At 46.7% G+C, this 22,805-nt stretch overlaps 1 protein-coding gene across 1 annotated transcript in view; it reads left to right on the top strand.

Annotated features, from left to right (window-relative positions):
* Positions 1 to 12,488: 12,488 nt before the first annotated feature.
* Positions 12,489 to 22,805, top strand: part of SNX30 (sorting nexin family member 30) — a 121,839-nt gene continuing 111,522 nt past the window's right edge. Inside the window, exon 1 of the mRNA XM_064378895.1 lies at positions 12,489 to 12,644. Within this exon, the coding sequence (XP_064234965.1) occupies positions 12,489 to 12,644 (156 nt within the window). The remainder of the gene's footprint in view (positions 12,645 to 22,805) is intronic.

Genomic DNA, 22,805 nt, shown 5'->3' with positions numbered 1-22,805 from the left:
AGAGACTCTGAAGAAAAAAAATATATCATGGACATGGACTTTTATACCATGGAGTACAATGGAGATTTCTCAAAGGTCTTCATATAATTCTATTACTTCAGGAGTGGAGAAAGGTAAGCACAGGGTTGGCTTTACAAAGAATATTGCTAAACCTTGGAAAAAGAGTGGGAGGCACTGTAAATATGTTTAGCTCCAATGTTTCATGTTTTAATTTTTTAATTTTTTATTTTAATTTTTAAATTACAAAATAAATAAATGCTCATTGTACTCTGTGAAAGTAAACAACATAAAGTTGTAGAAAGGAAACATTAATCTGGTCTGTCCCCTCCTCTAATCTCTGCTCCCTGACCCTCACCGAGTTGAAAACCTTAACTCTGGGTGCATATTCTTTCATTCTTGTAGAAAATCTACAAGGCCCGGTGGCTCATGCCTGTAAACCCAACACTTTGGGAGGCCGAGGAGGGCAGATCATGAGATCAACAGTTTGAGACCAGCCTGACCAATATGATGAAACCCTGTCTCTACTAAAAATACAAAAATTAGCCGGGCATGGTGGCGTAAGCCTGTAATCCCAGCTACTTGGGAGGCTTAAGCACGAGAATTGCTTGAGGCTGGAAGGATGATGTGGCAGTGAGTGAGATTGTACCACTGCACCTCAGCCTGGGTGACAAAGCAAGATCCTGTCTCAAAAAAAAAAAAAAAAAAGGCAGAAGGCAGAATCCTGATTAACCCATGTGTGGTTGCTGCCGGGTGTATCCTGTTTGCTCAGATGATGTTTTGAGACCTGCCTTAATCACATAACTTTCTCTTTTGAATAAAGAGTTGAAAATGGGTCCTAACAGCATTTGTCAAAAATGAGCCAAACCGTGCTTAGTGATGTAATTCCAAAGACTACAGTCTGGAAAGCAGGGAGGGGGAGTAACTTTACAGTAGAGAAACCTGGCAAACACTACCTTGACAAGGCAATTAAGTTTAACACCCTCAGTGATAAGCCACGTTGACGATATGTGCTCTTGATATGCTGATCTAGTTTGGATGTCTGTCCTCTCCAATCTCATATTGAAATGTGATCCTCAGTATTGAAGGTGGGGCCTACTGTTTGGGTCATGGGGGTGGATCCCTCACGAATGGTTTGATGCCTTCCTTATGGTAATGAGTGAGTTCTCACTCTGTTAGTTCATGAGAGAGCTTGCTGTTTTTGAGACAGGGTCTCACTCTGTCACCCAGGCTGGAATACAGTGGCACGATCTCAGCTCACCACAACCTCTACCTCCTGGGTTCAAATGATTCTCATGCCTCAGCCTCCTGAGTAGCTGGGATTACAGGCATGTACCACCATGCCCAGCTAATTTTTGTATTTTTAGTAGAGACAAGGTTTCACCATGTTGGCCAGTTTGGTCTTGAACTCCTGGCCTCAGGTGATCCACCCACTTTGGCCTCCCAAAGTGTTGGGAATAACAGGCATGAGCCAAAACATCTGGCAAGAGAGCTGGTTGTTTAAATGAGCCTGGGACCTCCTCCTCTCTCTTGCTCCCTCTGTTGCCATGTGATACACTGGCTTTTTCTTTGCCTTCTGTCATGATTATAAGCTTCCTGAGCCTCACCAGAAGCTGATGCTGGCACTATGCTTCTTGTACAGCCTGCAAATCATGAGCCAAATAAGCCTCTTTTCTTTATAAATTATCCAGTCTCAGGTATTCATTTATAGCAGTGCAACACAGATTAACACATATGATGTGATTAGAATGGCACTTTACTGGCCAGGTGCGGTGGCTTACGCCTGGAATCCCAGCACTTTGGGAGGCCAAGGTGGGTGGATCACCTGAGGCCAGGAGTTTGAGACCAGCCTGGCCAACATAGTGAAACCCTGTCTCTACTAAAAATAAAAAAATTAGCTGGGCGTGGTGGTGCATGCCTATAATCCCAGCTACTCCAAAGGTTGAGGCAGGAGAATTGCTTGAACCTGGGAGGCAGAGGTTGCAGTGAGCTGAGATTGAGCCTTTGCACTCCAGCCTGGGCAACAAGAGCGAAACTTCATCTCAAGGAAAAAAAAAAAAAAAAAAGAATGGCACTTTACCTCGGTGGTCTTCCTCTCAAAAACCCCAGAACTCTACTTTAGCCATGAGGACAACATCAGACAAAACCAAACTTCAGGGAAATCTACAACATACCTGATGAATAACTTTCCCAAAACTGCCAAGACTATCATAAGCAAGCAAAGTCTGAGAAAAATGTGGTATCCTGGGTGGGATTTTGGGACAAAAAAAGAACTTTGGGGAAAATCTAGCGAAATAAGAATAAAGTATACAGTTTAGTTAATAGCAACGCAGCAATATTGACTCTTTAGTTGTGACAAATGTACCAGAATGATATATGATATTAACAATGGAGACGCGGGGTGAGGAGTATGCAAAAATGCTCTGTACTGTCTTTGCAACTTTTCTGGAAATCCAAACTATTCTAAAATTAAAAGGAGAGAGGGCAATTATTGCTAGCCACATCCTTCCTCTGGGAGTATATCTATGCCAAGAAAGCATCCTGCCTCCAGAAACAAAGAATTGATACCTCTACAACCTAGTGCTTAATTTGAACCAATTATGTGGGTGGTCAGGAAGGAGTTGTGAGAAGTCATTTTCCCTGTCCAAATCCTCCTGCTAGCTCAGAGAAGCCTTTCCAAGGAAGCCTTCCATTAGGCTGTCCTTGCCACGCCATGCATCCCACCCCAGCAAGCACCATGGCTCATAACTACAAGAGTGCCCACCCAGATGCTGCCCAGGATTGCCAGGCTTATTCTCTGCACCTGTTGCTTCTGGGTCTTGAACCCTGGCTCTGTTCTTGACCTTTGACATTTGCTTTTGCCACCACCACCGATTCCCTTGCTTTAGTGACTAATTCAGACCCCTGACTCTGGTTCTCTGGTCTTGGCTCCTCACTTTACTCAGCTCTGCACAATCCCTTGATTCCTGTACCACTTGGAGCTGCAGGTGAGAGATATTCCTTCCATCCTTCTTTACTTGTCGGACTAGCCCAAGCCCAGCTGGGCCTCAGCTACCTCTGCCTGCCAGGTTCAAGTGATTCTTGTGCTTCAGCCTCCTGAATATCTGGGATTACAGATGTGCACCACCACGCCTGGCTAATATTTGTATTTTTTTTTTGAGACGGAGTTTCGCTCTTGTTACCCAGGCTGGAGTGCAATGGCGCGATCTCGGCTCACCGCAACCTCCGCCTCCTGGGTTCAGGCAATTCTCCTGCCTCAGCCTCCCGAGTAGCTGGGATTACAGGCACGCGCCACCATGCCCAGCTAATTTTTTGTATTTTTAGTAGAGACGGGGTTTCACCATGTTGACCAGGATGGTCTCGATCTCTTGACCTCGTGATCCACCCGCCTCGGCCTCCCAAAGTGCTGGGATTACAGGCGTGAGCCACCGCGCCCGGCCCAATATTTGTATTTTTTTAAGTAGAGATGGGGTTTTGCCATGTTGGCCAGGCTGGTCTGGAACTCCTGATCTCATGTGATCCGCCTGCCTCAGCATCCCAAAGTGCTGGGATTACAGATGTGAGCCACCATGCCCAGCCTGTCTCCCATTTTCATGAGTAGTGGTGGTGGTATTTTCCTGCCTGCTACATCACAGGAAGCCCTGAGTGGGAGCAGAGGGGGAACACCAAGCCTCCTACCCTGTCAATCAGAAAATCCAGAAACTGGTTGAGCACAGTGGCTCATGCCTGTAATCCCAGCACTTTGGGAGGCCGAGGCAGGCGGATCACCTGAGGTCGAGAGTTTGAGACCAACCTGACCAACATGGAGAAACCCTGTCTCTACTAAAAATACAAAAATTGGCCAGGCATGGTGGCACATGCCTGTAGTCCCAGCTACTCAGGAGGCTGAAGCAGGAGAATCACTTGAACCCGGGAAGCGGAGGTTGTGGTGAGCCGAGATTGCGCCACTGCACTTCAGCCTGGGTAACAAGAGTGAGACCCCGTCTCAGAAACAACAACAACAAGAACAACAGAAATCCTGAAACCCCAGCATAATTAATTACCTTCTATAGCTGGGAGGAATGGGGAAGCCCTGTCTCTAGCAAGTCACCTCACCTGGATCTATAATCTGGGTGTGAAGTAATAATTTTATTGCCATGTCCCCAGCACCATCTTGCTACATAGCTAGCGGATTGTGCATAAAGACAAGGCCTCATGCATACACACTGTCACTACCTCTGTGCAGTGAGGACGTGTCTGCAGGCCTGGGTTACAAAGCACAGGAAGGACTGCAGAGCTGGCGTGGCTGGAGCTACCACAGAAAATAGGGCAAGGATCTGGGAAGAGTCAGTGGAATTCCAAGGTTTTCAGAAGGATCAGGAGGTCTACCTTAGGAAGCCAGGAACTCTACTCTTTTTCTTAGAGTTTGCCCTCCATCTGTGTAAAGCTCAATTTGCTTTTTTTTTTTTTTAATCACCGCCCCTAAAGGGGAAAGTTAGTTAGGTTTAAATGCTTCCTAACAAGAAAAATTAAATACTAAGGAATAAGGCTGAGCTTTGTGGGGGCCAGAAACCATTATGTTTAAGATTTTTTTTGCCCCCCTATTCCAAGAACCTATTTACATCCTTTTGAAAGTGATGTTGCCTCTTTTGAGATTGCATGTTACAGAAGGCTGGTACTCTTGCTGTGAACATTGCAACCCACAAGGTGAATTCTCTCCTTAGACTTTCTTCTGCTTGCCTCTATTCCTTGTCTTCTGAATCCATAAGGATGAATTCATCTGCAAGTCACAGGGATTCAAATTAAACTGCCTGACACCATAGGGATGTTTATATTCTGCAAAATAAGACTGGATTTAGATGCAGTGGCTCCACCAAAGACACAGGCTCTTTCTATTTATCCACTCAACTAACTTCAGGGTATCCGGAACGTCTCCACTCATGGCCACAAGATGGCTGCAGCAGCTCCAGGCACTGGTCCATACATGACTGCATTTGAAAGGGAGAAGCGACAAGCAATGAAGCAATGAAGAAGGAGCAAATGACTCTCTGGTAGGGAAGTAATAGTGGCTGACACTTCTTTTTGCTTAATTCCTTCTTCCTTTGTCAGTTGCCTTTATTTAAAGTAGCATCCCCTAAACCCACGTGTGCATCAATATGCATCAAAGTGGAAGAAGCACTCTTCATAGACCTCATGCAAATGACTACCTCTGGGCCTCAGCTTCCACACTTTTGAAGCAAGGGTTGAAGACTAGAAGGCCCTCCCCTGCTTTTTTTTTTTTTTTTTTTTTTGAGATGGAGTTTTTTGCTCTTGTTGCCCAGATTGGAGTGCAATGGCGTGATCTCGGCTTGGGGCAACCTCCGCCTTCTGGGTTCAAGCGATTCTCCTGCCTCAGCCTCCTTAGTAGCTGGAACTACAGACATGTGCCAACACACTCGGCTAATTTTGTATTTTTAGTAGAGATGGGGTTTCTCCATGTTGGTCGGGCTGGTCTCAGACTGCCAACCTCAGGTGATCTGCCCACCTCGGCCTCCCAAAATGCTGGGATTACAGGCGTGAATCATCACATTCGGCCTAGATGCCCTTTTTAATGTAAACTTTTTATTGAAGTAGAACATAAAGGCTCACAAATCATAAATATACTGCTTGATGAATTTTTTTTTTTTTTGAGACAGGGTCTCCCTCTGTCACCCAGGTTGGAGTGCAGTAGCACAATCTCTGCTCTGCCTTCTGGGCTCAAGTGATCTTCTGCCTCCCAGGCTCCCAGGCTCAAGTTATTCTCCCACCTCAGCCTCCTGGGTAGCTGGGACTACAGGCACATACCACTATTCCTAGCTAATTTTTTGTAGAAACAAGGTTTCACCATGTTGCTCAGGCTGGTCTTGAATTCCTGGGCTCAGGCAATTTGCCCACCTCGGCCTCCAAAAGTATTGGAATTATAGCCATGAGCCACTGTGGCCAGCCTGCTTGATGAATTTTTCCAAAAAACAAACAAAAAAAACAAAAAAAAAACAAAAACCAAAAACCAAAAACCAAGCCCCGAAATCAAAAAACAAGTACTGCAGAAACTCACTACAAAGGTAACACTATTCTGATTTCTCACACTATACGTTGGTTTTGCCCATTTTTTAGCTTTATATAAATGGAGTCTTACAGCAGATGTTCTTTTTTATCTGGCTTGTTTCACTATTATGTTTGTGAGATGCATTCACCATGTTGTTCCTTCATTCTGTTGTGCAATATTCCATTGTGTGAATGTCCCACATTTATTCACACATTCCACTGTTGACAGCCACGTGACCTGTTTCTAGTTTTGGCTCTTATAAATAGCACTTCCGAGTAGATTCTTGGATCCATCTTTTTTGTGAATATATGCATGCATTTCTGTTGCGCTCTGAATGTAGAACTGCTGGGCCATATCATGTGTGAATGTCCATGTTCCAGATGCCTTTTTTTTTTGAGATAGAGTTTCACTCTGGTTGCCCAGGCTGGAGTGCAATGGCTCGATCTGGGCTCACTGCAGTCTCATGCCTCAGCCTCCCGAGTAGCTGGGATTATAGGCATGTGCCACCTGGCCTGGCTAATTTTTGTATTTTTACCAGAGATGGAGTTTCACCATGTTGGTCAGGCTGGTCTCAAACTCCTGACCTTGAGTGAGCCACCTGCCTCAGCTTCTCAAAGTGCCGGGATTACAGGTGTGAGCCACTGTGCTCCAGATGACTTTTAAGGATCACTCCTAGTGACGGAATTAAACACTCTCATGGAGGCATACAGCCAGTAAGTAGGTTTTCCATCCTATCCAAAGAATCACTGCTAATAAGACTCAATGCCTGTGGTTCCAGTACTTGTCAGTTTCATATCTTCTCCAGCCCAACTTCTCTAATGAGTAGCCCTCACAAAGGAATATACATGCATGCCCACACTCCATACACCTGTGCCTGCTTGTAAAGAAATCCAGGTAGCACGTATCCTTCAGTGATGGCAGTGAAAGGTGTTTCTATAGTGGCCCAGCTACTAGGAGGCTTTAGGGTAGGCCAAGGTTTTGGGGGCTCTGGAAAGTATCCACTCCTCTGTGATCTACTTCACAACCAGACATATGAAATGAAACTATCAACAGATAGGTTATTTCCTTAAAATTTTTTTTAATTTAAAATTTTTCATGGGTACATAGTAGGTGTTTATATTTATAGGGTACATGAGATGCTTTGATACTTTGATACAGGCATATGATGCATAGTAACATCAGGGTAAATGGGCTATCCATCACCTCAATCTTCCCTTATATTTTAAGCACCTGGTAGATGCTCACTAAAAATAATTATAAATGTTTAGGAGCAAAAGGACCTTTATAATGTAATTTTCTAATAGATAATTGCTTTCTAAGCAAGTTTTCAAACAGGAAATTAATTTAAAGTAAAACTTAAAGGTTTGGAATGTCAATTTGTGGTTTAGAAAAATGGAAGGATCTTGGCTGAGAGCGGTGGCTCTTTGGGAGGCCGAAGCTGATAGATCACTTGAGATCATGAGTTTGAGACCAGCCTGGCCAACGTGGTGAAACCCTATCTCTACTAAAAATACAAAAATTAGCTGGGTATGGTGGTGCATCCCAGCTACTCAGGAGGCTGAGGCAGGAGAATCGCTTGAACCCAGGAGGCAGCAGTTACAGTGAGCTGAGATCGCACCACTGCACTACAGCCTGGGTGACCGGGCAAGACTTTGTCTCAAAAACAACAACAACAACAACAACAAAAAAGAACAATAGAAGGATCTTGATGGATTCATGCTAGGTTAAAAGAGAGAGAGAGAGAGAGAGGCTGGGTGTGGTGGCTCATACCTGTAATCCCAGCACTTTGGGAGGCTGAAGCAGGCGGATCACCTGAGGTCAGGAGTTTGAGACCAGCCTGGCCAACATGGCAAACCCCCATCTCTAGTAAAAATACAAAAATTAGCTGGGCATGGTAGTGCATGCCTGTAATCCCAGCTACTCAGGAGGCTGAGGCAGGAGAATCTCTTGAACCCGGGAGGTGAAGGTTGCAGTGAGCCATGATTGCACCACTGCATTCTAGCCTGGGTGACAGAGTGAGATTCTGTCTCAAAAAAAAAAAAAAAAAAAAAAAGGAAGGATCTTGATGGATTGATGCTAGGAGGTTAAAAGATTAAAAGAGAGAGAGAAAGAAAGAGAGAACAAGCAAGAGAAATAGAAGGAGCTAAAAGAACAGTGTTTCTCAAAATATAGTCTATAGACCAGCATCAGCATAAGCATCACCTAGGAGATTATTAACATTTTTTTTAAATTAAAAATTATTCCAGGCCTCACTCCAGAAGTAGAATCTCTTGATGTGGGGCCTGGAAGTTTGCATTTTAACAAGCTCACAAGTGATTGTTAGGCACCCAAAGTTTGAGATTCAGAACACTGACTGCATGACTGTCTTGTATCACTCACTGCATCGAGGTCTCTATGCTTTGCAAGCCAGGAGCTTTTCTACACAGAGAGATAAAATGATCCTGTCATTCATCCACAAACCCCTTTGCTGGTTCAGTAGTGAGTTCCAATTTCTTGTTTGTAAAACTATTCAGATCCTGGACTCAAGTGGACCTTGTTTCTTTCCCGGGACATCATTGGATGAATTAAATTGTCTACACAATTTTGTGTCTGTTGGGGATTGTGCCTTCTCACTTGCCCCCCTTGTTTGAGACAGCCCTCTGTGGCTTGCGACATGTCACCCTGAATGCTCTCTGAAAACGTCCTTTGTCCTCACCAGCCGTCCACTTCAGAAGTGGTGGTGTTATTCTGAGGCAGGGCTTGGGATGCCATATAGGATAAAGCTATGATTGTACTAAAAACCACCAGAGGATAAGCGGCTAATACAAACATGAAAAAGGCCTAAGCACACACTGTACCAGGGGAGAGAATGAGTGAATGATGCATTGAGACTGCTTTGTTTCTGAGGTCTGGGCACTCACATGCAGCCCTGATAGGCTTGCTAGTGAGGCTGACAGGATTTCAGTTTGGTAAACGTACTAAATTCTGGGACCCAAAGCCCTATCTCCCGAAAGGTGCCAGCCTAAGTGTCTAAGATTCCCTAAGGATTGGGAGGGCCCCATGCTGTGTTCTTGGGTTCTGTTGGCATTGGGGACCTCCCCTGCCCCTCATGCACACACATACATCTCCTATCTTCCTCAGAGCTCAATTCTAGAAATCCAAGCTTCCCTCCGTAAATTCCAACAAACACCGTAGCCTTCTGCTTTGATGCAGAAACGTTACATGATTCCTCCTTACCGCAATGCTGCTTTTAAAACTTTTAGTAGCCTGTAATCTCAGCACTTTGGGAGGCCGAAGTGAGAGGATTACTTAAGGTCAAGAGTTTGAGACCAGCCGGTCCAAATGGTGAAACCCCGTCTCTACTAAAAATACAAAAATTAGCTGGGTGTGCTGGCTCATGCCTGTAATCCCAGCTACTGTGGAGGCTGAGAGGCGGGAGAATTGCTTGAACCCAGGAGATGGAGGTTGCAGTGGGCTGAGATCATGCCACTGCACTTCAGACAGAGACCTTGTCTCAAAACAAGACAAAACAAAACAAAAAAAAACCTTTTAGTAGAAGCAAAGTCACATGCTCTGGGACACTTATGTTATTTCAGCGACAATTTCCCACCACAAGGAACACTGAAATACAACAGGAAATGGTGAATATGAACGGGCAGGGCTGGGCTAAATTTCATGGTGGAAACTTTCTACCAAAATACTTTACATACAAATTCACTTTCTTTAGTTTTGATGACTACTCACTGGATAATTGTGGCCAGCTGCCATTGACCAGCGAGGAAACTGGAAAATAAATAAACTGTAATAAACGATTTCATATGGCCTTTTAGGAAATCTGGGTCTGGGTCCTTGTTTTGGTATGAGCATAGAAAAGTGGTACTCCAATCTAAATTGAGCAAATGGAGGACTTTGGAGGTCAGCATATATATATATATACACATATATACTTTTATTTTATTTTGAGACAGAGTCTCCTTCTGTTACCCAGGCTGGAGTATAGTGCTGCAATCTCGGCTCATTGCAGCTTCAACCTCCCAGGCTCAAGCAATCCTTCCACCTCAGCCTCTCGAGTAGCTGGGACTACAGGTACATGCCACCATGCTGGACTAATTTTTACATTTTATATAGAGATGGGGTCTCAATATGTTGCCTAAGGTGGTCTTGAACTTATGGGCTCAAGTGATTCTTCCACCTTGGTCTCCCAAAGTGCTGGGATTACAGGTGTGAGCCACCCTACCTGGCATATATATATATATATTTACTATTCTGAGTAGGATCTGGTTGAATTTAAATATATATATGTATATATAAATATATGTATATATATGTATATATAAATATATATATATTTATATGTATATATATGTGTGTGTATATATATATATTTAAATTCAACCGGATCCTACTCAGAATAGTAAAGCATATTTAATTATGAAAACTCTTTATTATTTCATAAGAATAGTAGAGAAAACCTGACAGAAAGGGAAAGGAAGGTAATTAACATTTAGGGAGCACCTATTCCATGCCAGCACTTTGCTAGGACTGTGACATAAAGAATGCTATTTAATTCACACAGCCATCTCATAAGGTATTATTATCTGCTCTCCATTCTCCTTTTTAGGTTAGGAACAGGTTCACTGAGGTAACTTGCTCATGGTCACCCACTTGTAGTGACAAAGCAGAATTCAAATGTGGTTCTCTTTTCACTTTCCCAGGTGTCCAAAAGAAAAAGCTTGTGTGGAGTCTTAATCCATACAGATCACCATCATATCTAAGGTAGCCTGGTTGTTAAAATAAGTAGCACCATTCAATAAGAAAAACCTATGTTATACATCTATAGACACTCGTTTCTAGTTATGTTGTGCTATTTGTTTTTGTGCTAATTCAGAAGAACAGATAATAGGATCTCTAGTAGTTGTAAGCAGCCCTTGAATGTGAAAGTGTTAATTTAAATGCAACTCCAAGAGGACCAGATCTTGGCATTCCTTAGATGCAGCATTTAAAATTGTTCCCAGTGCCCTTTGAATGCTATTTTTCCCAGCCAAGGCAGACTCATGTGGAGGACATAAAAGATGATAGCTTGAGGACTAAGGGTCCAACCCTATATAAATTACATTAGGGGAAATAGGGGAAGATCTTTGAAGCTCGGAGTCTCTGATGGATATTTTGGGTAGGTTTCAACTCTCTGCATTCTCTTCCACTTGTTTCTAGTGAAAACTGTGGTAGAGGCCTTAGCGAATTCCAGAGTCAACATCTGTCACCACCTTTTAGCAGGTAAAACTATGCAAACCTTTGAGTTTGGAATGGGTAGGGAAAATGTAGTCCCTCACAATGAGTCTCCCTACCCATTACTTTGCTAGAGGGACTGAGAACTCTTTAAAGACTTGGCCTTGTAAACGGAAGATCTAGGGACAGGTAAGGCAGAAACAGGAGGTGAACTTGCACCCCAAAGAAGTAACACCTTAACTATTTGCACCACGCCAGCAAACACAGCTGAGAATCAGCTCAGCCCAAGGCCTGGAAAGGAAGCACAAATGCATGAAAAATAACTCGAACCTCATGGTTCTTTCAAAAGTCTATTTGGTGAAAGTGTGAGCTGAAGAGTCGCATATCATTTGTAGCTCCCTACTCATGCTCGCTGTTCTGAGGTTTGACTTTACACAAACCCAGCTCAGCTGCAGAAGCAAGACACAATGGAGACCTCAGAGTGAGTCTGAAGACTCCCCACACTGCCTCCTCGAAGTTCGTTCCAGGTTCCCCACCCGATGTCCTCCAGCTCCTTTGAGCCTCGTCGCCTTTTATGCTATTCTTCTGATATGGGCCGTAATTCCGTCTATTTCGGGTTCTTTCTGCGCGTGCCTTAGAGGCCAGAAGACCCTGACTCTCGTGCGTGTCCTCGAAGCCCCCAGCCCCAAGCCTGGCTGCCGGTGGGCGCATCAGTAAACGGGAGCGGAATGGAAGAGGCTCCTCTAACCTCTTTTCCATCTCCGATTTCCGTTAGACATTTCCTCCGCGCGGCGGCCTCCGCGAGGCGAGGTTGGACACTGGGAGGACAGCCGCAGAGGCCCAGGGCGCACTTCCTGCCGGGCAGGGGCGGGGCTGCGCCTCCTCTCGCTCGCCCTCCCTCCCCACGTGCCCCCTCCCCGCTCTTCCCGCCCCGTCCCGGGCGGCCGCGGCGTCTCGGGGGCGGGGCCGGAGCGGGTGGGCGGCTTGGCTGTGCGGGCTGGGCGCCGCGGCGGTGCTACCAGTGGACCCGCGGCGGGCTCGGGCGCGTGCGGCGCGCAGCGGAGCGAAGCGTCTCAGCGCGGGCAGGGACGAGCCGGCGGGTGGCGGCGGCTCCTGGCCCGGCCGGTGCAAGGCCTCGGGCTGAGCGGCGGCCGCGCGGAGCCTCGGCCCGGGGCTCTCGGGGAGCCCGCCGCGGCCGGCAGCTGGAGGAAGCGGCGGCGGCGCGTCCCGAGCGGTGCACGCCATGGCGGGCGGGCCCCCCAAGGCCCTGCCGTCCACCGGGCCCCACTCCCTGCGCGACATGCCGCACCCGCTGGCCGGCTCCAGCAGCGAGGAGGCCGTGGGTGGCGACAGCACGCCCAGCCCGGACCTGCTGATGGCCCGCAGCTTCGGTGACAAGGTGGGGCGCCTGGGACTGGGGATTGGGAGGCTTATTTCGCTCTCCCGGGGGTGGGGATGTTGGATCCGGAGCCTTCTTGTGCCTGGGGCCGCGCCCACCCTGCCTTCCCTTCCCGCGGGACGGGCGTGCCCTGGCCCCGGAGCCCTCGGCGAAAGCGTCTCTTCTGCCGCCTCCGCGGGGTCGCAGCCGCAGAGGGACGGGCTTCGCTGGCTGTGACTGGTCGCGAGCGCCTGTGACAGCTGGTGGGGAGGGGTCCCGCCTGCGTGTTGGGGCGGGAGGCGTGTGTGCAGGGCAGGGCGCCTGTGTCCTCGGATGGGGTCCCGAGTTCCTCCAGGTGCATCCCCGTAGGCTGAGCTGCTGCATAACTTGTAGCTCCTCCAGTTTCCCGAGACTGCACAGAAGCAGGAGTTCACGGTTTTCCGTGCTGGGACCGGGCAGCCCTGGGCTTACCGGGAGACTCTTCTTCCCCCGAGTCAGTCATGCGGGGAGTGATCTTTGTTTAGGTTTGCTGTTTGCCCTGAGGAGTCACCTGACTCAGACCCCAGCCGGCGGCGGCCGGAGAACCTCGTTGTGGTTTTCTGTCTGGGGCTCCATTCACCTCCGACGGCCTACCACTCTGTTTAGGTTTGGCAGAGGCTGGTTTTGTGGTTGATAAAAAGAAGGCTCGCCCTTTGACCTTCTTTGTACAGAGGGAGGCTCCAGCTTTTCTTAGAGCAGCATAACCCTCCTGCTGCTTGGAGAGACCGCAGAGTCCAGGCAGGGGTAAGGGATGGTCTCCTCCCTACCCCCATGGCCATTTCAGTTATGAAGGGAACTTGAGCAGTGATTGTATCAGCGCTCCTGCCGCCACTTAGTCACTAATTGCAGAAAGTAGAATTGTTCTCAGGTCCTTTTATTAAGATTTTCTCTCCCTAATAAAATACTAAATGAATTCCCCCTTGTCCCAAAATTAATGGGAGCAGGGGACCTAACTTGCCTCTTCCCTTACTGTACCGCACGGGACAGCATGCAGTACAGTAAAAATGAGGATGAGAAAATATAATTAGTCCGCCTTGCAGTCAGAAGGACACTAAGCACTTAAAATCTCTAGAGAGTGGGACTTGTGCCGGGCGCGGTGGCTCACGCCTGTAATCCTAGCACTTTGGGAGGCCGAAGTAGGTGGATCACCTGAGGTCAGGAGTTCAAGAGAGTGGGACTTGTACCTTCTGCAGAGGGTTTGTGAAAGCAGGGAATTCTAAAGCACTAGGAACAGGAAAATTTAAAAAGCTGATGGAGGCCAGGTGCAGTGGTTCACACCTGTAATACCAGCACTTTGGGAGGCTGAGGCTGGAGTATTGCTCTGGGTCAAAAGTTTGAGACCAGCCTGGGCAACATATCGAGACCCCATCTCCACACACACACACACTCTCACACTTTCACACTCACACTGGGCATGGTGGCATGCACCTGTAGTCCAAGCTACACACACACACACACACACACACACACTCTCACACTCTGTCTCTCTCTCTCTCTCTTTTTCTCTCTCACACACTCTGGGCATGGTGGCATGCACCTGTAGTCCAAGCTACCCAGGAGGCTAAGGCTGGAGGATAGTTTGAGCCCTGGAGTTCAAGGCTGCAGTGAGATATGATTGCATCACTGTAGTCCAGTCTGGGCAAGAGAGTGAGACCCTGTCTCAAAAAAATGTTGAATGACTGAATAAATTTGCTTTCTTATGAATAAAAATTGGTCTTAAAGTAGTGTAGGAACTGAGGTTAAACCTTCACATTTTCCTCTCAGTTCTGTGTAGGACACTGAATTAATTATCTATTGCTGTGTAGTAAATTACCCTAAAACCTAACCACCTGAAAATAGTGTCTGTGGGACAATCTGAGTGGTTTAGAATTAGGTCTTTCTTGAGGTTGCAGCCATCTGCAGGCAGGATTAGAGAAGGATCCACTTCTAAGCTCACTCACATGGTTGTTGGCAGGCCTTAGTTAAGCTCCATAGGGCTGTTTGATGTGGCAACTGGTTTTTTCCCCCAGAGCGAGTGATCCAAGAGAGCCCAAGACTCAAGCCAGTCTCGTATAACCTGTCTTGGAAGTGACATGCCTCTGCTGTATTCTGTTGGTCACGCAAATTGACACTGGTACAATGTGGGGAGAGGGTGTGAATACCAAGAGGTGGGAATCACTGGGCCATCTTGGAGACTGGCTACTGCAGATAGCTATTTTAAATATATGCTTAACGATTCACTCTTGGATGATACCTGACTAAGAGTATGGGTATTTTACTAATAAGCACTTGGAAGACAAATTCCCTGTACCACCAAGATCTGGTTAGTGGTCAAGAAGTCAGTCTCAAGTCTAATTACTGATGGCTTCCTTTAAAGGGTCTGTTCTGTGTGGGAGGCAGAGTCTTGAAGGCATTTTTAATTATTGAATATATATATATATTTTTGAGATGGAGTCTTGCTCTTCGTCAGGCTGGAGTGAAGTGGCACAATCTTGGCTCACTGCAACCTCTGCCTCCTGGGTTCAAGCAATTCTCCTGCCTCAGCCTCCTGAGTAGCTAGGACTACAGGTGTCCACCATCATGCCCAGCTAATTTTTTGTATTTTAGTAGAGACAGGGTTTCCCCTTGTTGGCCAGCATGGTCTCGATCTCCTGACCTTGTGATCCTCCCACCTCAGCCTCCCAAAGTGCTGAGATTACAGACATGAGCAACTGTGTCTGGCCAATTACTGAATATATATGTATTTTTTGAGACAGAGACTCACTCTGTCACCTAGGCTGGAGTGCAATGGCCTGATCCTGACTCACTCCAACCTCCACCGCCTTGGTTAAGTGATTCTTCTGCCTCAGTCGAGAGTAGCTGGAATTACAGGCATGTGCCACCTTGACTGGCTAAGTTTTTTGTTTTTAGTAGAGACGAAGTTTCACTATGTTGACCAGGCTGATCTCGAACTCCTGGCCTCAAGTGATCCACCCGCCTTGGCCTCCCAAAGTGTTGGAATTACAGGTGTGAGCCACCGTGCCTGGCCTAATTATTGAATATTTAATAAATTTCCTAACAGCTGTGGGGAGCATCTAAATGACACCATTCTCAAGGGCCTGATTTATGGTAAGCCACCTTTCCTTAGAGGCTAAGCATTGCAATTTCTTTCTCTGACTAGGAGTAACATTTTCCTTGAATCTTGGCATACACATACAGTCTCATAACTGAAGAAATTTCTGTAGAGAGAAGCTAGCAAGCCACAGAGGTGAGTCAGAGCCAGAAGCAGGAAGCCTTCCCTGTGGCCAGCTTTCTCCTGCCTCAGCAGTGTGAGGGTCATCAGAGGGGAGGTAGGACACTTCAGTGCTATGGTCTGTCTTTGAAAAGATGCCAGTTTTGTCTTTTTAGATACTGGAGTGTGATCCTGGATGACAGGTCCATTCTGGGCTAGGGGAATGAAGGTTTGATGGGCTGCTGGTAGTACAGGGTTATTATGCAGAGGGGATTTGCTTTCTGAGGGTCCAAGATGGTACAGTGAACAGGGTAACCTTGTGTCTTGGTCCAGCTGACACTTGTGAATGGGCTCTGTGGTGCTTGGGTAGAAGAGAAAGACCAAATATGATGAACTCTCCACCAGTTTCTCAAATGTTCAAATCATGGAGTGATGCCTCCTGTCATAGGATCTCAAAGGAGGGATCCTTTCTATTTACCAGAGGTTGCCAGGACTAGTTCTTTTCATGCCTGCTAAACTCACCAGGCTTTTTTTTTTTTTTTTTTTTTTTTTTTTTTGAGATGGAGTCTCACTCTGCTGCCCAGGCTAGAGTGCAGTGGCACGATCTGGGCTCACTGCAACCTCTGCCTCCTGGGCTCAAGCGATTCTCATGCCTCAGCCTCCCAGGTAGCTGGGATTACAGGTGACCACCACCACACCTAGCTAATTTTTGTATTTTTAGTAAAGAAGGGGTTTCACCATGTTAGCCTGGCTGGTCTCGCACTTCTGACCTCAGGTGATCCGCCTGCCTGGCCTCCCAAAGTGCTGGGATTACAGGGATGAGCCTCACTGGGCCTTCTATGGCTATCTCTATCTAAAATGTAAATGCATCACTTAGCCTCTCTCTCCTTTTTTAACTTTTCTTTTTTTTTTGAGACAGCGTCTTGCTCTGTTGCCCAAGCTGGAGTGTAGTGGCCCTATCTTGGCTCACTGCAACCCCCACCTCCCGGGTTCAAGCAGTTCTCTTGCCTCAGCCTCCTGAGTAGCTGGGACTACAGGTGCACACCACCACGCCTGGCTAATTTTTGTATTTTTAGTAGAGATGGGGTTTTACCATGTTGGCCAGGATGGTCTCGATTTCCTGACCTTGTGATCCACCCGCCTTTTTAACTTTCATCTGCAAATTGCTTGGATTGCTTCTCCTCTGACTCAGCCTCCAACTTCTGTGCGTCTCCCAAAACTTCATACCTGATTCAAGCCTCATTGTGTGGCTAACACCTCTTCCCACATCCTCAATCTCTTCTCTGAACTCTTCATCTACTTCCTGCCCTCTTAGGTCATTTAGACATCCTCTGAAGTTTTCAAAATAGAGAAGGCTTTTTCTCCATCACCTTTTACAAACCAAGCTCTGCTCCTTTGAGGCTCATGTCATTCTTTTTGTTCATTTGATACATATTCGAGGGCCTGCTATGAGCCAGGCCCTGTTCTAGGAACTTGAAATGAATAAATTAGCCAAAAACCCTGCCCTCACTGGATACTTTCCAGTGAGTTCGTACTGTATTACAAAATAAATGCTATGGAAGGAGGAAAAAGGAGAACTGGTGGGGGAGGGGTGTTCGGGAACACTGGCCACGAGGAAGAGGATTTGCTATGCCTTGTTGAGGACTTGACATTTGAGCAGACTGGAAGGAGGTGAGGGAGTTAGTGGGTGAGTATCTGGAGAAGAGTGTCTCGGGGAGGGACCAGCCGAGTAGAGGCTGGAAGGCCCAGGTCTGGTGTGTCGGGGAGCAGCTGGAGGCTATTGTGCCTGGGCAGAGTGAGCGTTGGAGAGTTACAGAGTTGGGGGCAGAGAAGGGAGGGGTCAGATTATGTTGAGTGTGGCTGGTCACCCTGAGGACTTTGGCCTTACCGGGAGTGCCAAGGGGTGGGAAGTTAGCATGGCAGGGGGTGTTTCAGGGTCTTGAGCAGGAGGGAGGGCATAGTTTGATTATGTATTGAGAAGGATCACATAGGCTGGTCAATGGAAACTACCTTGAGCATTCCCCTGAATTAGTTAGGATTCTTTGTTAGTTAAAAGGACATGAACTGAATGCAGACTGGCCTAGAGGAAAAAAAAATCTACTGTTACTGAAAAGGGCCAGGTATTTTGGCTTCAGGAATGGCTGGAGCAAGGTATTCAAATGATGTCGGGGATCAGTTCTATCTGTTGGCTCTGCTTGCTTCTGTGTCAGCCTTGTTCTCAAGCCAGTGAAGGAATACGTTCTATAAACAAGCTTCCCAGCTCCAGCAGAAAGACAGCACTCCTTTCCTGATAGTTCTGGCCAACGCTCTGGGCTGGTGTCTCATTGGTCTAAATTGGGTCAGGCGCCTAAACCAGTCTCTGATTCTGATTGCACAGACCTGGATCAGGTGCTTATCTTTGGAATGAGGGGAAGGAATCTTTTTTAAAAACTGGAAAATACATACATGAAGTTTATAACAGTGTATATAGTTTAAAGAGTTAAAGTTATCTGTGAAGTTTAAAGAATAATAATATGTTCCTCTCCCCAGATTAGGATATAGAATATTATGAATATTTTGGAAGCCTGCTCTGTTCCTGGAAAGGGAGGAGGTGGTTTCCAGAGCAAAATCAAGGAGTAGATGTTGGACAAGCAGGAAACAAGAAATACCCACTACCGACCTTCCACTACTGTTTTCTTTGTCATTTTCCAGCTTCACTGCCTCACTCTCATTCATTAAATCTTTAGACCCCAATTTACTGTCCTTACCCTGGGGCCTTAATCATCCACATGGCTGATCTGTCCGACTCTCCAAAATTACTAGTTTCTTGATCTCCTTATCTTTAATCACCTTCACCTTTTTTTCTTTTTTTTTAAAAGACAGAGTCTTGCTCTGTCCTCCAGGCTGGAGTGCACGGCCCGATCTTGGCTTACTGCAACCTCTGCTTCCCAAGTTCAGGTGATTCTCCCGCCTCAGCCTCCACTACAGGCGCACACTGCCATGCCTGGCTAATTACCTTCACCTTTTTAACAGTTCATCTGCATCTACCCTCTCCCACAGCCGCACCCTGCATTGTAATATGTAGAAGCATTCCAGCTCTGAAATAGTGCCACTGGATATTATCTTTTTTTTTGGAGATGGAATCTCGCTCTGTCACCAGGCTGGAGTGCAGTGGCGAGTTCTTGGCTCACTGCAACCTCTGCTTCCCCGGTTCAAGGATTCTTCTGCCTCAGCCTCCCAAGTAGCTGGGACTACAGGTGCACGCTACTATGCCCAGCTAATTTTTGTATTTTTAGTAGAGATGGGGCTTCACCATGTTGACCAGGATGGTCCTGATATCTTGAACTCGTGATCTGCCTGCCTCGGCCTCCCAAAGTGCTGGGATTACAGGCATGAGCCACCGTGCCCGGCCTAGATACATCTTTTTAAGAAATACATTTTATCGTGTTTATTTAAGGTATACACCTAATGTTATGGGATACCTATAGATAGTAAATGTTTACTATAGTGGAGCAAATTAACACAGTCATCATCTCATAGTTACACATTTTTTGTGGCAAGAGCAGCTGAATCTCATTTAGCATGATTGTCAAGTACAGTACAATTTTATTATTGATAACTCTAGTCCTCATGCTCTGCATTAGATCTCCAAACTTGTACACTCCTCCGTATCTGCTACTTTGTGTCTGTTTACTTACATCTTCCCATTTCCTCTCCCACCTGCCTTTGGTAGCCATTATTTTGTATTCTAGCTCTATAAATTTGATTTTTTTTTAAAGATTCCATATATGAGTGAGATCATACAATGTTTTTCTTTCTGTGTCCGGCTTCTTGCACTTGACATAATGTCCTTCCAGCTCATTCAAGTTATGGCAAATGACAAGATGTTCTTTTTTAGGGCTGAAGAATATTCAGTTGTGTGTGTACAGTTTCTCTATCTGTTTGTCCATTGAGGCATGCTTAGGTTGTTTCCATATCTTGGCTATCGTGAATAATGCTGCAGTGAACGTGGGAGTGCAGATATCTTTATGAGGTGTTGATTTCAGTTCCTTTGGTTATGGAAAAGAGGGATTGCTATCCAAAAGTTATCCAAAAAGTTATCCAAAAGAGGGATTGCTGGGTCATATGGTAGTTCTATTTTTAATTTCTTTAGAAACCTCCATACTGTTTTCCATAATGGCTGTACCAATCTACATTCCCACCAACATTGGACAAAGGTTCCCTCTTCCCCACATATATTATTTTGTCTTGCCTTCCCCTCTGGCTTTCTGGGTCTCCGAGTCAATAACAACTGACTATACCTGTTCTGTGGCCTCTTGGATTCCCCTACCTCCTTTCGATTCTGTGGTCCATCTCTGTGGTTGTGCCTGCCTCTGTATTCAGTTTCCTTGCTGTCTTCTTTTTATACCCAGCTTGGATTATTCCATTTGTTCATGTCTTTCACCTACACCCAGGGTGCTCAGGGAGCTCAAGGGTTGCTGCCAATGTAAGTTCACAGGTTCCAGCCACAGCCTTGGCTTCAGTAGTCCTGGGCACTCCTTCTTTTCCGCAGACTCCCCATTCTGCACAGTCACTTATCTGAACCTTTTCTCTGCTCCTCATACTTTCCACCCCTCTACTTCACCTTCCCTTCTGCTGATTGCCTCACCTTCCACCTTAGAGAAGATAGAAGCCACCAGAAAGGAACTTCCCTCTTTCACATTTCAGAATGATATGAATCCATAGCCATGTTTTCTTTCTGGCCCTTGTTCCAAGGAGAGAGTCTAAGGCTGATTGAGGGTATAGACCCACCCGTAACCCCCCATCCTCTTGGAGACCCTGCTTTGCTTGGCCTTCTGACTCACTCCTGCGTCTTTGGACCCCTCTCAACCAGCGCACTACTTGAGTGTGTTTAAATAACAATTTAAACACACAACAATTTAAACACACTTAAGTTGCTCTCTTTTTTTTGAGAGGTGTCTGGCTTTGTCACCCAGGCTGGAATGCAGTGACATGATCTTATACTCACTGCAAACGCTGCCTCCTGGGCTCAAGAGATTCTCCTGTCCCAGCCTTGTGAGCAGCTGGGACCACAAACATGTACCACCACACCTGGCTAATTTTTGTATTTTTGGTAGAGACAGGGCTTTGCCGTGTTGGCCAGGCTGGTCTTGAACTCCTGAGCTCAAGTAATTGGCCTGCCTCAGCCTCCCAAAGTGCTGGGATAACAGGCGTGAGCCACCATGCCAGGCCAAGTTGCTCTCATTTTTAAAACACAGAAAGAGTGGCTGAGCATAGTGCCTCTCGCCTGTAATCCTAGCATTTTGGGAGGCCAAGGCAGGAACATTGCTTGAGCCCAGGAGTTCAAGACCAACCTGGGCAATATAGTGAGACCTTGTCTCTCTTACACACACACACACACACACACACGCACACACACACGCACACACAGAGAAAGAGTAAAAGAAACTCTGGTATGATGATCTTTTCTCCTGCATCTGGTGCCTTTTTTTGGGGGGGTCACACGTCCACCAGGATGCTATTTTGGCCAAGAGAAGATACTGATATTAGACCAGAACAGGCAGGATAAGGAGAGAAGCCGGGGTGTTTCTGCCCCACCCCAACACCTGCTCTCTGCCTCAGATCGCGCCCCTGCCAGCGGCTGCCTCCGCTCCAGGGCTGCCTTCCTCTGAGGTCCCAGCTCTTGCTCAATGACCCTGCCACAGGTCTAGTTCCCCCAGAAGCTCCTGGGTTGTACTTAGTATCACCTCTTCCCCTAACCTTCCAGTCCTGAGGGTAACAGCAACTTCCTGCTATTGCTACTCTCTGGGTCACCTTCCTATCCATCACCTGTGTAACTAGCTCCTTGTATTATGGTCTCTCAGTTTGAAATACCTTCACTGGCTTTTATTCCCTGATCAGACCTCAACTGATAGGGAAATTGACAAAGCACAGGTCAAAACGGAGAAAGAAATGTGGAGAGTACAATATCAAGGAATAACCACCACCACCATCAACACCAGTACCACCTCCCATCTCTTAAAGGTTCACTATACGTCATGCACTACTTTAGGAATTCACTGAGTCTTCATATCAACCCAGTGATGTGGTTACATCTGTTATCCCGTTTTCACAGATGAGGAAACTGAGGCTCAAAGATGTTAAACAACTTGCCGTTACCAAAACTATAAGTGGTGGAGCTGAGATTCCACCGGGGGGGGAAGATAAGGTCTTGCTTTGTTGCCCAGGCTGGTCTCGAACTCCTGGCCTCAGTTATCCTCCTGCCTCAATTTCCCAAAGTGCTTGGATTATAGGCCTGTGCCACTGTGCCTGACCTTGTGCCCTATTTTGTGACTCCTCTTTACAATACACTTTCTGAAGAGAGGGTTTGGAACGCTTGCTTTCACTTCCTGACCTCCGGCGTACTCCTAAGCCTTCTGCTGCCTGCTTTCTGACTCGGTTCTTCAGGGTCCTCAGTGACCTCCTTATTGCTAAATCTCGTAGATGCTTTATAGTCCTTATTTCGCCTGACCCCTTGGTAGGCAACACTTGATCCTGTCCATACTCTCCTGCTTGAAATGCTTCTCCTCCGCTTCCTGTTTTAAGGTGTGCATGTGGGCCGGATGCGATGGCTCACGCCTGTGATCCCAGCACTTTGGGAGGCCAAGGTGGGCGGATCACAAGGTCAAGAGATCTCAAGAGCATCCTGGCCAACATGGTGAAACCCCGTCTCTACTAAAAATACAAAAAAATTAGCTGGGTGTGGTGGCGTGCACCTGTAGTCCCAGCTACTTAGGAGGCTGAGGCAGGGGAATTGCTTGAACACAGGAGGCGGAGGTTGCAGTGAGTCAAGATCGTGCCATTGCTCTCCAGCCTGGTGACAGAGCAAGACTCCATCTCAAAAAAAAAAAAAAAAAGGTGTGCACACTGGAATCGTGTTGTCTGGATTTGAATCTCAGCTCCACCACTTACAGTTTTGGTAACGGCAAGTTGTT

Source organism: Aotus nancymaae, unplaced genomic scaffold, assembly GCF_030222135.1.
Source record: "Aotus nancymaae isolate 86718 unplaced genomic scaffold, 86718_ANA_hifiasm-v0.15.2.pri h1tg000003l, whole genome shotgun sequence".
Lineage (NCBI taxonomy): Eukaryota > Metazoa > Chordata > Mammalia > Primates > Aotidae > Aotus > Aotus nancymaae.
This window is presented reverse-complemented; position numbering and strand designations above follow the sequence as displayed.